Here is a 15,713-nt window from a genome sequence, read left to right on the forward strand (position 1 = left end):
GGTATGGTAGGAATCCTCAAATTTGCAGCCAAGTCAGAAGTGTGGCTATCCTGGGGTCCCCGCATATGGCTGGCAACTGAAATAAGAGCAGTCTGGTTGGGGATCCTGTCCTCTAGTTTGTGGGACCTGACACTAACTCTGGGTAGTGTCAGAATTGAATTGTAGAACACCTTGTTGGTATCAGAATTGTTAGAATGCAGACATATTTCATTATATTTTTTTAGCTTTTTAAATTATAGTAAAATAAACAAAATTTAACCTTTTAACCATTTTTCTTTTTAAACTTTTTATTGGAATATAACAGTATAAAACATATAAATAAGTACAACTTATAAGAAAACTGCTCAATCATATCTCACAAACTGAACTCACTCTTACACCCAGCAGCTGGATGAAGAACAGAACATTTCAACGTTCCAGAAAAGAAAAGAAATACGCTGAAAAGTCAGAAACATTTTCATAAAAGAAATCTAAATATATTCATTAAAATGGGGGTGAGAGAGGTAATCACTTTTTTCTTTTTCTTTTTTTTTAAGATTTTTATTTATTTATTTGACAGAGACAGAGAGAGGGCACAAGCAGGCAGAGAGAGAGAGAAGCAGGCTCCCCACCAAGCAAGGAGCCCGATGCAGGACTCAATCCTAGGACCCCAGGATCATGACCTGAGCCAAAGGCAGCCGCTCAACCAATGAGCCACCCAGGCGTCCCAAGGTAATCACTTTCTAACGCATATGCATATACCCAGTCTATAATCTACCTTTCCAAAATTTACTTCATGGAGGACTTTTTCTAAAGAGTATTTGTATTAGTGATCAAAAGCTTTTGTGGCAATAATTCTAGGACATACTGAATTAAGGTAGACTAAAAGGTTTATCATTTAAGATTTTCACAAATTCAGACTCCAGGACCTAGTGCCTGAACATTCTCAAGTCAGGAAAGGAATGAGGAAAACATTTTTTGCCCATTCTAGATATATTTCTAAAATAATGGTAAGAACAAAATTTACCATTTTAACCATTTTTAAGTGTACGATTCAGTGGCATTAAGTATATCCATGATGCTGTGCAACCATCATCACCATTTCCAGACCCCATTCACCCCAAACCAGAATTCTGTACTCATTAAACAATAACGCCACATTTCCACCTCCCCCCAGAGCCTGGCAACCACTATTTCTTCTGTCTCAATGAACTTCCCTACTGTAGGCACCTCATATAAGTGGGGTCATATAATAGTCTGGTTTATTTCACTTTGCACAGTATTTTCAAGGTTCATCCATGTTGTAGCATGTGTCAGAATTTCCTTCCTTTTAAAGGCTGAATAATATTCCACTGTATTTCTCTATCACATTTTGTTTATCCGATCATCTGGTGATAGACATCTTTTTTCTCCACGTTTTTGCTACTGTGAATAGTCCTGCTATGAACATTGATGTACAAATATACATACATTTTCATAAATCCATCCTCATGTATTTTTTTGTATAAATAAACTTTTGAACATCTTATAATTTAGAGGTTGAATAAAAATTAATGATAATGTACGTTTTTAAGAGTCCAATGTTTTATTATCAGAATTAATATTTGTTCATGCTGAAGATTCAGGGATAAAATAATGGACAAAAAACTGGAATGTAAGCAACACTACATAAACATATAGGAATATTTTGCTAATTATTGGACTAAAATATATAAAAGACGAAATTATGTCAATTACTTTATGATTAGTCTTTTTGAATGTACTTTTAGTATTGCATAGCAAGTGCTTATACTTAAAGATACTGCCTTTTTTAAGCACTGAAAATATGATAATCCTTGATTAATCAGAATTAGTTTCAAAAGGTAAAACTTCTCTGAGGTAAGCAAGAAATTTAGTGCCTTAGACCTATATTCTTGCTGGACTGGCTGCTTGATGATCGCTCTCGTTCTTTAGTAATTTCCATCTCAATTTTGGCTCTGACTTTCTCCCAATCTATTTGGAGCTGCAAAAGAAGAAAAGAAGAAACATACTGATATAGTATAACATATTTTTGCTTAATTCAAGGTAACCAAGAGCAAACAAAAATAGAATAGCTTCTAAATCACTAGCAAAAAAAGAGAGCATGAAAGACAAGTCATAAAATACTGCTAAAAAAATACCTTTAAGAATAAGATCAAAGAGAACAATTACCACAACAAAAGGCAAAGACTCTTATTATGATTGAAAAGACCAAAATCTAGTTGTAGCTATTTATAAAAGGTACATCTAAAGAGTCCCATGGAGTCTTAGGATTCAGCACGGTGCCTCAGGGACAAGAGGAGAAGGTGAAAAAGGAGAAAAATGGATAGGGTCCTCGCCATGAAGCCATGGGTTAGCACTTCACCTCTTAAATACTGAGGTTTCCATTAGAAGCCTAGCTATAAGGAAGGATAGAGGAGCACTTGCTTCTCCTGAGCATACTCTGAAAAAGTGGCTGCTTGGCATCAACTTTTTAAGTAATATAGACATTGTGATGGTTTAGACAATGGCAAAAAAGATATTAAAGGAAGCACAGTGGGTAAGCAAGGCTGGGGACACAAAAACAATCACAAGTGGTACCATTCTTGTTTCCTTTTTTTTTTTTAGATCTCTAGGCCCAACCTGGAGCTCAAATTCACAACTGGGAGATCAAGAGTCAGCTAGGCACCCCTGTTCTTCCCTTTGATCCATGATGCAGTACCCTCTGCCCTACCTTTCCCCTAAGCTCATTACACTGGATGTTAGCAATGGACTCCGCTCAGAGTTCTATGAACAATTTCTTCAGGAAAAAGCATTCTATTGTTTATAAAAGTTTGGAGATCACTACTTTAGGAATGTGTATTCTCTCAGGAAAGACACAGAAAAATTGGGGCCTAGATTAAACTAACTCTGATTTACAATGAAATAAACCCAAACTTTGAGACTGAGCCAAAAGTGAATAGGTTTTCCACCTCCACATAGCAGAGTTGTGTGAAATAAGTAGCATTAAACCAGACTGAGGTACTACATGCTGCCTGAGCGGATTTCTTTCAAGTACCTGGGAGATTAATTTAACCTTATCAGGACCTCATGCCTTTTTTTTTTTTTTTTTAAAGCTTTATATGAGAGAGGGAGGATGGGAGAGAGAGAACACATACACAGGGGGGAGGGGCAAAGGGAGAGAGAAAGAGAGAGAAAATCTCAAACCGATTCTGCTGAGTGTGGAGCCAGAAGCAGGCCCATTCTACAACTTTGAGATCATGACATGAGCAGAAATCAAGAGTCAGAGCTTAACTGAGCCACCCAGGTGCCCCCATGCCTCTTTTATTTTGTGCTGGAAGTTGATGGAACTAAGTATGTGGTTCTTTTTTATTCTAATATCCTTCAACTAAATTTCTGTAATTTGTGGATATTTGGGTCAATTTTTTTAAGAAGATAATTCCATATACTTGTCTATAATATATAAAATAGATGAATTAAAAGAATCCCGCTTACTCATAGAAGATGAATGTCTGTGGTAAGACGCAAGTGACAGCTCATTGAAAGGTAGAACAAATGTTAAATTATTTGAAAGACTGATTTTTCAATCAGGCCAGAGCTTGATATTTTTAAATGGCAAAACACTCGTTTCTGTGTCTAACAAAACATTCGCAAAGAGAAAGACAAAACCTGATTAATGTCTTGGCCTTCTTCCAGCCTTGAATTGACTTACACACGTTTCTCACATCCATCACAATAAAACCATATATTAACCATGCACTACACAACTGTCACTCTGTTGCACCAGAAATCCATCAAGCAAATTGATGACATCTGTATTAGTCACTTGTCATAGTACAGATGAGGGTGTCAGTTGATAGCTATCCTACTGAAAATAAATGTTTCACTTTCACTCTGGCATTAATCCAGTTTTAGAATAGTGTTCTACAGATAATTTAGTTCTTAGAGTATTTTTATTAGTGGGTATTAGATAAGGATGTACTCATGACAACTTTCAAGTGACTGACTTCTACACAAAGATACATTTTTTTTTAAAGATTTTATTTATTTATTTGACAGAAATCACAAGTAGGCAGAGAGGCAGGCAAAAGGGGGTGAGGGAAGCAGGCTCCCTGCTGAGCAGAGAGCCAGATGCGGGGCTTGATCCCAGGACTCTGGGATCATGACCTGAACTGAAGGCAGAGGCTTAACCCACAGAGGCACCCAGGCGCCCCAAGATACACCTTTTTATACTATAGGGAGGGTCAGTACTATTTGGCACTTCTTATTCTAGTCTCTGGTAAATTCTTATTCACATGGAAGTAATTTCAAAATCATACCAAATGGCTTTCTACCCACTCTCTTACTCTCTGCTGAAAATCAGCTTCCTCTGTACAGACAATACAGTGGCCATCAGACATGTATTCACTTAATTTCCTTCTTCACACAAACTTACCTACATCTGTATCCATCTCTAGCTCTTTCCCTTCTCTCTTAGGCTAACCTCTTCACATATGTCCCCAATCCCATCTTCTTCCACTCCACTGGGACATCTGCCTTCAGTTATCACTTATATATTCAATTTCCTTCTCTTCACTGGCTGCTCCTTAGCATTCTTCCCCCTCAATACTGTCTCCCTGCAAACTACCACTCTCATTCTTCTCATTCCTGACTCTCATTTTCTCCCCAGAGCACTGTAATGTGACCATGTTCCTACTATACTTCATAAACTTTTCACTAATGCCACTATTAAGTATTTTTATTCTTCATCCTATATATGATTCAACTATGCAGTCAAAAAATATTTGGTGCTTACTATATGCCAAAGATTGTTCTAGGTGCAACGATTCAGCAGTGAACAAAAAGATAAAAATCAGTCTTCATAGAAAGAATAGCAAAGGTAACAATGGAGTCTATAAAAATATACAAAATGTGAGAAGTGGTAAGAGTTTTGAAAACAGGGAAGGAAAAGAGTGAGTGCCAGGGTGGCGTTGGGGGGAATGGGTGTTATGTTTCAAACAGAGTGGTAAGAAAAGGCCTCCCTGAGAAGCTGATTTGAAGACCTACAAGAGACGAATGAGTCTATGCATATATCTGGGGAAGAGCATGATGACAAAACGAAGAAAACGGCCCTGGTGTAGAAGCATTCCCTGGACCTTGCTGACCACAGCGCTTTGAAAAATCTCAGACTGTATATCACTCACTCCTGGTTTGCGCTCTCCTTTCTAAATGTTCTTTCCAGTTTTCTAAATGTTCTTTTTCCCTCCTGTATCTTTTCCCTAGACAACCTCCTAACTGTTAGTATTCATCAGGGTTCCAACCACAACTTTTTTAATACTTTCCCTAGGAGATCACATCAACTCACATAGCTTCAACTATGCCTACATGGTCATGACCATAAATCTATTTATCACGTCCTGATTGCTCCTTTGTCAATATCTTCAGTGTTCACAATTATATTTCCAATTGCCCATTAGATATCTCCATCTGGATACCCCACTGGGACTTCAAACAAAAAATGTGTATTTTCATGTATTCAAACTCAAAAGGTCTAAAACATGTATATTTTCATGTTCCTTATCTAGATTAATGGTATCTCTCCCCATCTACCAGTCACCCATATTAGAAATGTTGAAGTTGCTCTCAAATGTCTTGCTGGCCAACTTAACCACCTCTCCTCCCACCCCGAGCCACAGTGTTCTCTTGATTTTACAACCGATTTTTTTTTTTTTTACATTAATCTTACCCTTTCCATCTTCTGGTGGACCTATTATAGTAATCTCCTACCGGGTCAGTGTCTGCCATGTTTACTTTTACATTCAAAATAGCAAGGGGAGTACATTGTCTGCCCAAAGTGCTCAATAAACATTGAATAAAGAAAAGGTAACTACCTAGCAGATGAGCTATTACCTAACAATTTCTCTTGGGTTTTGTGTCTCAGGACCTCATAAAATTATAAGGCTTTAAAACCTGCAAAAGAGCTTAGGAAGTAGCTATGCCTAAAGTGGTTTGTTTGAACTTCTCGATCTTTTTCAAAATTCTATACCTTCTGAAATTCTGCCCACAAGCTATTGGTTTGTTTATATTTCCACTGTTTTCTTTCTCCTGGAATAATGTTTTAAACATTTCCTGGTTTTTCTACTTTTCTTCTTGTACAGCATATATTCGGTAGAGTGAATTTTATTTGCCAGAATTGCAGATTATTTTACAAGTATTTATTGAACACGATTGTAGACCAGGCATAATGACTCTAGTTAGGGTTCTCAGAAGACAGTCCATTTTGTATGAATCCCAGGTTTCCATATTTTAAACAAGAAATGCCCAAATAACATTTCAGAGCTCGTAAGTACAATTGTATATGAAACTTTTCACTTATAAGGTTTCACACTATGCACTGTGAGCCCACCAGAATTCACCACATATCCAGAATAAATTTCTCAGTTTTTAAAAAAGATTTATTTCTTTTGGGTGTGTGTGTGTGTGTGTGTGTGTGTGTGAGAGAGAGAGAGAGAGAAAGTGAGAATGGGGAGGGCGAGAGGGAGAGAAAGAACCTCCAGCAGGCTCCACGTTCAGCACAGAGCCTGTTGTGGGGCTAGATCTTATGACCCTGAGATCAGGACCTGAGCTGAAACCAAGAGTCAGATGCTCAACTGACTGAGCCACATAGGCTCCCCTAATTTCTCAGTTTTTAATGATCTCTTTCTATTTAACTCATAGTTCTCGTTTATATAATCAAAATTTTGGCTTAGATAAACAGTGGGAATTTTTAAGTAAAAAGTAATTTTCATCTTAAAATACTGCTTTGTAATTTCTAGTTAGCTTCCAAATTACATTAATGAAGAAAAAAAAAGGAGGATACTAGAACACAGGACCATGGGGAGTCAAGGTAACCTATACAGTTTCAGGGTTAAAAAAAAACCCTCAAAATACCACAAAGTCATGTTGTTCTAGTTATCCCATTTTGAAGATTTCTGCCACTCTTGTGATTGAAGTTATTACATTTTGGTAACAGCTGCATACATAGATAATAAGAAAAAAAGGTAACAATGTTAAATTTTTGTTATCTAAAATATTTTGATTATAATAATGCAATATTTATAATATAAATTATGATAATTATAAATTTGAAGGTAAGAATTATATTTTCTGCATCCTCTAAAGCACCTAATGTGAAAATACCGAAAAAAATATTGATGGCAAAGATGATGAAGAAACAGAGTAGTATGAATCTGTTTAAAAATTATGCAATCAAGCCGTCAAAAGAAATTAAATCTTGCCATTTGCCACGACATGGATGGAACTAGAGGGTATCATGCTTAGTGAAATAAGTCAATTGGAGAAAGACAACTGTCACATGATCTCCCTGATACGAGGAAGTGGAGATGCAACATGGGGAGTTAGGGGGGGTAGGAGAAGAATAAATGAAACAAGATGGGATCGGGAGGGAGACAAAACGTAAGTGACTCTTAATCTCACAAAACAAACTGAGGGTTGCTGGGGGTCGGGGGGTCGGGAGAGGGGGGTGGGGTTATGGACATTGGGGAGGGTATGTGCCATGGTGAGTGCTGTGAAGTGTGTAAACCTGGCGATTCACAGACCTGTACCCCTGGGGATAAAAATACATTATATGTTTATAAAAAATAATAATAAATAAAAAAATTTAAAAAAATTATGCAATCAAGTGAATTTAATGTGAGTGCTCAGTTTTTTTTTTAATTTTAAAAGATTTTATTTATTTATTTGACAGAGAGAGAGATCATAAGAGAAGCAAGCAGAGAGAGGGGGGAAGCAGGATCCCTGCTGAGCAGAGATCCCGATGCGGGTCTCGATCCCAGGACCCTGAGACCATGACCTGAGCCGAAGGCAGAGGCTTAACCCACTGAGCCACCCAGGTGCCCCGAGTGCTCAGTTTTAACATCTCATCATTTTTTCAAAACTGTGACAAAAAGATCAAGTGATCGGTGATTCTCTGGGCTGCTTAGCCCTGTAGTGGTAGTGGCGGCTGTTATATTCTGTGAATTAAGAATGTCGTCCTCAGGGATCCCAGGGGCCCTGAGTTTGTCCCAATAGTATAGTAAGCTCTCATAGCCCAAACTCTCAGAGGATTCATTTTCAGTACTGAAGTTCTGAATGAAACAAAAAGTCTGTGGAACATCTGGAAAATACACCCCTTTCTGGGTACCTGGGAGGCTCTGTCTGTTAAGCATCTGCCTTTGGCTCAGGTCAGGATCTGGGAGTCCTGGGATTGAGCCCTGCATCCAATCGTTGGGCTCCCTGCTCAGCCCACGTGTGTCTCTCAAACAAATAAACACACTCCTTCCTACCAAGAAATAGACAACTCGTGTCTATCCCAGATCCAGATGTTGAAACTGCACTGCAGAAACTCTAAGAATGGCCCCAAAGGCTTTACTACCTTGTGAACTGTTCTGAAGTGCAAAAATGCAGATCACAACACTTAGTGTGCTAAATATGGTGTGAGATAACAGAAAATATATATATTGGTTTTGGCTCCCAGTTCCAAGCAGATAACTCCTGAAACTCTTAATTTCCTAAGTGACAAGAACACTAGGAGCATCTTTTGTTCTAATATTTGGTCTTTGACCTTGGTTCCTGACACGGGGCTCCTGAAACCTTTGCAATTTCCTGAGTTAAAGGAGCATTTCTTTCTTTCTTTCTTTCTTTTTTTTTTTTTTTTTTTAAGATTTTACTTATTTATTTGATAGAGAGATCACAAGTAGGCAGAGAGGCAGGCAGAGAGTGAGGGAGAAGCAGGCTCCCCGCTGAGCAGAGAGCCCGATGCGGGGCTCGATCCCAGGACCCTGAGATCATGCCCTGAGCTGAAGGCAGAGGCTTTAACCCACTGAGCCACCCACGCGCCCCAAGGAGCATTTTTTTCTTTTAAAGAGACAACCCCAGGGTGACTGGGTGGCTCAGTCAGTTAAGTGCCTATCTTCAGCTTGGGTCATGATCCCGGGATCCTGGGATGGAGCCCCACATTGGGCTCCCTGATCCTTGGGAGTCTGCTTCTCCCACTGCCTTCCCCTCCCCACCCCCTGCTTGTGCTCTCTCTCTTTCCCTCAAATAAATGAATAAAATTTAAAAAAAAAAAAAAAAAGGAGAGAGAGACAACTCCTGATGAGTTCTTGGATGGCTCCTGCATGAGGGCTGGTCACCAGAAAGACCAAGCCATGATTAGAAGCTAGGAATTTTCAATCCTGATCCCCATCCTCTTGAGCAGGGAGAAGTGCTGAAAATGGAGTTAATGATCTATCACATCTATGGGATGAAGCCGCCATAAAATTCCAAAGTACAGGGTTCAAAGGGCTTCTGGGTTGGTGAACACATCCACACTGGGAGGACGACACACCCCAACTTCGAAGAGACAGGAGCTTCTGAAGTTAAGGCCTTCCCAAACCTTGCCCTGAGTATCTTTTCATCTGGTTGTCATCCATAGCCTTTATCATATCCTTTAATAAACTTATATTTTATTTTTTTTAAGATTTTTTATTTATTGATTTGACAGAGAGAGACACAGCAAGAGAGGGAACACAGGCAGGGGGACTGGGAGAGAGAGAAGCAGTGCCAAGCAGGGAGCCCCACGTGGGGCTTGATCTCAGGACCCTGGGATTAGGACCTGAGCCAAACGCAGATGCTTAACGAATGAACCACCCAGGCGCCCTTAAACTTATGTTTTAAATAAACGTAAGTAAATGTTTCCCTTAGTTCTGTGAGCACATTAATCAAACAAAAGAGACATGGGACCTCTGATTTATAGGCTGTGAGCTGGAAGTGCAGCTAACAACCTGGACTTGTGACTGGCATGTGAAACCTAAAGCAGGGGTTACTGGAATCTCTGACCTATAACTGGTTAGTCTTAGAAGCACAGGTGATAACCTGGGCTTGCAACCAGCATCTGATGGGGGTGGGGTGCAATCCTGTGAAACTGAGCCCTTTACCTGTGGAATCTGATGCTATCTCCAGGTAGATAGTGTCAGAGTTGAGTTAAATTATAGGATACCCAGCTGGTGTTGGAGAATTGTTTGTTGGTATGGGGGACAAAGCCACACATCAGGTGACCAGAAATGAAGTGTTTTGTGTGAATGAATAGTAAAGAAGACTCACATGTGAAAGACTCATAGTAGGAAAGAAATGTGTTTTAATCTATAAAGAGGAGAAAGATTGAGTTTCTCAAGTCACATGGCAAATGGATGATGTTGGCTTTAGTGGACATCATAGGTACCTTCTCCCTACCTTCTTTGCTCTTCCCAGGATCCATCTAATTTACCCTGCCCTTTAGGACAGGTCAGAACATTCTATTTTATTCTGTCTCCAAGGAGCAGCACTCCCACATCATATACAAGCTCCACAAAAACAGAAGTCCTATCTGACTCAGCATCCAGCATAGTACCTGGCCAGAGTGAACACTCATACAGACTTTTTGAATAACTGAATGAATAAAAGGCTAAGAAAATCAACCTATTCACGGAGCTGGGAGCAAGGCTGCCCCTGTCTTGGGATTACAAGGCTCCTGGGTCTGCATGGCTAGAGGTGAACTGTTTATTCTGTAGTCTGAGCCTAGATGGATCTAAGCCAGGGCGAACAACAGTCCTGCTCTAGGTACCTGGGCAAACTGCTCCACCACTCCTTGTGGGCTGATATATACTGGAACGACTTTCTTCTAATTATAGTGATGAAACCTCAGATTCTGGCAGGGATTCAAAAGGCAAAAGTTTAGCCTTCTTTAGTTCTAGGCCGTGAGGTCTCCCTGGGCTAGGCCCTTCTCCAGGTGCAAACTAGCTCCCTAGAATTTTGCAAAGTGACAAAGTATCCATTTTCTGGCCAATGCCCTGTGTGTTTATGTATTTCCCCTGGAGCAGAGGGGCAGCTAGTGGAAGACAAAATTCAGGAGTCAGAAACCTTTATCCCAGTCATTTATATTGTTTATATAAAAATGTCAATTAGCACCCAACTTTAACACAAATTAAATAAAATGAAAACAGACTTGAGTTAATCAAAACATGGCTTTACAGCGTGCCTGGGTGGCTCAGTTGGTTAAGCACCTGCCTCCAGCTCAGGTCCTGATCCTGGAGTCCCAGGATCAAGCCCCGTGGCTGGCTCCCTGCTCGGGGCAGGGAGTCTGCTTCTCCCTCTGCACCCCCCCTGCTTGTGCTTTGTCTCTCTCACTCTCCTTCAAATAAATAAATAAAATCTTGAAAAACAAAACAAAACATATGGCTTTAAGATTCCGGAAAAAAATCAGTACTGTAATTACAGAGTTAAAATAAGACTATAATATCATAAGGCAAAAGTTATCTCTTAGATATTTGGTATGAATTATTCCAATTTTGTCTTATTAAGAAGTAGTATATATACTTATAAAGCATATACATTATCATAAAATACTGTATAATACTTACACCTTCTGCATACTGCAAGTATCGTTTATTAGTTTCCTGTTTACCAAATGTCTCCAAAAACTTTTGACGGTAAGCAAGAACTGTATCAACATGTGTTTTGTATTTTACAGCCAATTCAAGTGCCCTATAATGAGAAACAAAACAGATTAACAGCATTGCCTGTATTAGCATCAATACACAGTAGAGTTTTGGGATAAGACAGTGGGACAAATGGTCTATGTTGGTCCCTCCCCACTCATTCCTCAATATGGAACACACCATTCCCTACCTCACCCATCTTGCAAATTCCTACTTATACTTCAAATTCCTACTTACACTACTTATACTTCCAGGTTCAGATCAAACATGATCTCTTCTCCCTGACCAACTTCCTTTGCAGAGATAAATGACCATTTTCTTATCTGTGTTCCATAGTATTTTATGCATACTATTATTTCTACAGCACTGCTTACAGTGTATTATTATTATTTATGAGTCTGTCTCTTCCATAACCTATATATTTATTGAAGGGAAATCTGAGTTTTATTTCTCTTTGGTGAGTACTCCAGAGTATATGTATGATCAGTGTTCATTGAAAAATTCATTGAAATCATAATAAAATTCAAGTGAATGGACTTCCCCCCAATGTAAGTGGTTTAACTATCTTAACCATTTTTTAAGTCTATAATTTATTCTGTTCTAGAATTTATCTAAAGTCTAGAATTTATTCTGCTCAATATTCAATTAAATACTGATATCCTTTATGTTATAATACAGCAAATTTAAAATATAAAACTAAAATTTGTGGATAATAAAAATCTGACAAATGCCTTTTGCCATTTGGTTCTTAGAAAAAGTTAATAGCCATTTAAAATTTATAATCCAATTAATATGTATCAATACTATACTGTTCACTGTAATCTTGTTGTATGTGTTTTTTTAAAATATTTTGTTTATTAGAGAGAGAGCAAGTGAGTGAGAGATGAAAGGGAGGAGGGTCAGAGGGAGAAGCAGACTCCCGCGGAGCAGGGAGCCCGATGTAGGGCTCAATCCTGGGGTTCCAGGATCATGACCTGAGCTGACGGCCAATCTCAACCGACTGAGCCACCCAGGTAACCTGTAATCTTGTTTCTAAGTATGATGTTAAAGCACATTCTTTTTCAAGTTCCCTTGTCTCCTAATATGACATACTACTTCTGAATAGGCCAGTCATGATTTATTTATCAGATGCAAATATTATAAATCTGTTCTTTTAGCAACAGTAACTACTGACTAGATTTTTTGCAACATGTGACCCTTCAGTAGGAAAATGTGTTTCATTTTTAGCATGCTTTGGTTTGGCCTAAATGGTCACTTTAAAAAGTATTTTAGATATGCCCTCTGCATTAATTGACAATTGGTAGACAATTGAGAGAAATATTAAAGACTTAATATAAAAATTATGAATATAAGTCATGTGTAATACAAACGATAATGCCAATATTCAGCACGATGATTTCTTAAAAAATATATTTACATAAACCATATGGCTAACTCCAAGGATCAGTATTTGCTACCCATCACAAACTCCTCACAAAGTTCCCTCATTCCTCTGTGACTTTAAGTCTTTCAAAGAAAAAGAGAACACACAGAAAAGAATGTAGAAGTACTGCAACATAGAGAAATGGAAGTGAAATACAAGAAGGCAAAAACCAATTCACAAAGTCTCAAAAAATGAGCAGCAGAAGTAAAGATGTTTTAATCCTTCTAATCCTGTCCCCTATTACCCTCTATATATCCCTAAGACTCTGTCTCCAGTGTGGATGTGTGAGTGGAGACTCTGGTGAACCAGCCCTTTGGCACCTGAAATATGCCATTTCCTGCTCCTTTTCCATGACTTAGCACAACTGGGGAAGGAATTTTTGTTGTGCCAAACCGGAAGTATTCCAAGTGGGGAATACGTAAGCATCTATTCTGGGTTGGGGCTTTTCAGAAAGAAAATTATCTCCAAAGAGGTAATTTGTTATGGAATATCAGTACATTTAATTATGTAGAAAAGATAGAATATGAGGTCTAATACTGCATTTAGATACTAGATGTTAAGTATTATCTATATGAAAGTCATTATTATAAAATATGTATTATCTGATTGAAGAGCAATAGCTAATGGTAAACATTCAAATTATATGTGCTATTTTAAATGTTCTCTAAAAGCATACACTGGGTAAAAAAACGTTTCTTTATCACACAGAGGAGGGAATTCACTCCAAATTATATAAGGGTTATGGGAACAGCCTGTCTCTAGTTTTAAAATGGTTATTTGGCAACCAAACAAATGTGACATTAGATTATGGGGCTGGAATAAATCCATGTATCCTCTCTGATTTTAAATAGAAGGAAGTTATATAAAAAGATTTTATAACTTCAAAATATGATCTTTTACATAACTTGAATGAAGCAAAATCACTTTATGTAACTGGTAGAAGTAGAAAAATTATTTTTTTACTAATACTTACATAAAATTTCTACCTCTCTTAACTTCAATTTTTGAGAACAGACTACCACCAAATGTCCAAAGTGAACATCAAACAGATGACTTGCTTACCTACATCTCTTTGAGGGCTATAACCTATTAGGTTGCAGGTAATTTTCTTTTTCCTTTTTTTTTTTTAAAATATTTTATTTATTCTTTTGAGACAGAGAGATACAGAGTGAGAGAGCATGAGCAGGGGGAGAGGCAGAGGGAAAGGGAGAAGCAGAGTCCCCGCTGAGCCGGGAGCCTGATGTGGGTCTTGATCCCAGGACCCCAGGATCATGACCTGAGCCAAAGGCAGATGCTTAACCATCTGAGCCACCCTGGTTGCAGGTAATTTTCTAATTCAAATAGGAATGACAGAAGTACAAACCAGCAGGACCGTACTTCTCAAATGGAATAACATATATTAACAAAATGAAATCTGTTCCCTTCTAAAGGACTTAAATAAATATAGAACTTCAGGGATCGCAAAAGCAATGTAATATATTTTTCATCTAATACTTAAATTCGATTCTTCTAGAATTCTAACTAATTAATAGATCTGGGTAATGATCATCATTAATTAATTCATTCTAATTAATTAATGGATCTGGGTAATGATCAACACAAAAAGACAGGCAACCAGTCACTGAGAAAATATATTGAATACTACCTCTGACTGAGCCTTACCAAAAGGAAAAAAAAAGTTAAACTTGAATCTAATCAAGTTTCTAGATTCAACACCAATATGGCTAATTCAAGGGGCAAAGGAACATGTCAAATGACACCACAAAGATGTAATCAACAGAATCCAGACTATGGGAAAACTCTATTGGCCCAGTTTCTGCAGTGGGAAAAGTACAAGAAAACACAAGAAAGAGGAAAACCTATTAAGATGAAAAGAAACTTGAGAACACATCTATCAATCATAAGGTATGGGCCTTTTCTGGATCCTGAACAAAACAAACCATAAAAAAAATCAAAACATTCATGAGACAATCAAAGAAATAAGAACACTGAATAGAATTATTGTTAATTCTTTAAAATGTGACCATGGTACTGTGGCTAGATTTTTAAAAACCTTGAGACACATACTGAAATATTTACAGATAAAGTGATCTGATGACTGGGATCTGCTTTTAAAAAAATAGTAGGGTAAGGGTTGAGAGAGACAAAGATGATGAAAGACATTTCAAACCTGGAAAAATTAGCATGCCAATTTTTTAATGTTGTTTCAGGTGTATATAAGCCCTACAGCTTTTTTTACTGAGAGAGACATACCTGAGAGAATGACCTAATATGTCAGAGAGAAGAAGCATGCCACTTTGTTTTGAAAGCAATCTGTGTTGAAGCCTAATGCAGAGAAGGCTACTACTGTGCACTCCTCATTTCAAACCCTACTGCCTTTCTTCCTTAGCATCACAAATCTCTCATGGCTGTACTTCTCCCTGCCAGTATGACTGCTTCATCCCAGTTTTTCAGCAGATTTCTCCTCTTTCACCCATCCCATAAACATAGTTGATGTCTTCTCACTCCACACATTTCCCAAGCAATTGCGTCCATTCTTCTGCCTTTAATTGCTATCCATTTGCTGATGACTACTAAATCTACATCACCAGTTCAAATCTATCTCCTGAGCTCCGGGTTCATTAATCAACGATTATCACATCTCTGTCTCCTCACAAATATTTCAAATCCAACATGCCTAACACTGAATTCACTATATTCCTTTCCAAATCCACTAATAATACCATCATCTATCCAGTTACTGAAGTCAGAAATTTGGGAGACATCCTAGCCTCTCTTTTCTTCACACTTCAACTTCTAATCAATCGCAAGTTTAGAGAAGGCATAAACTCCTCACAAAT

The 15,713-nt window shown here is 38.1% G+C and overlaps 1 protein-coding gene across 1 annotated transcript in view; it reads right to left on the minus strand.

The window, feature by feature from the left end:
* Positions 1-280: 280 nt before the first annotated feature.
* IFT80 (intraflagellar transport 80) overlaps positions 281-15,713 on the minus strand; it is a 95,621-nt gene continuing 80,188 nt past the window's right edge. The window contains exons 17-18 of the mRNA XM_080797091.1: positions 11,373-11,496; positions 281-1,981 (exon numbers count right to left, since the gene is read on the minus strand). Of these exons, the coding sequence (XP_080653217.1) occupies positions 1,871-1,981; positions 11,373-11,496 (235 nt within the window). The 3' untranslated portion in view covers positions 281-1,870. The remainder of the gene's footprint in view (positions 1,982-11,372; positions 11,497-15,713) is intronic.

The sequence above is a fragment of the Martes martes genome, assembly GCF_963455335.1.
Source record: "Martes martes genome assembly, chromosome: 1".
Classification (NCBI taxonomy): domain Eukaryota; kingdom Metazoa; phylum Chordata; class Mammalia; order Carnivora; family Mustelidae; genus Martes; species Martes martes.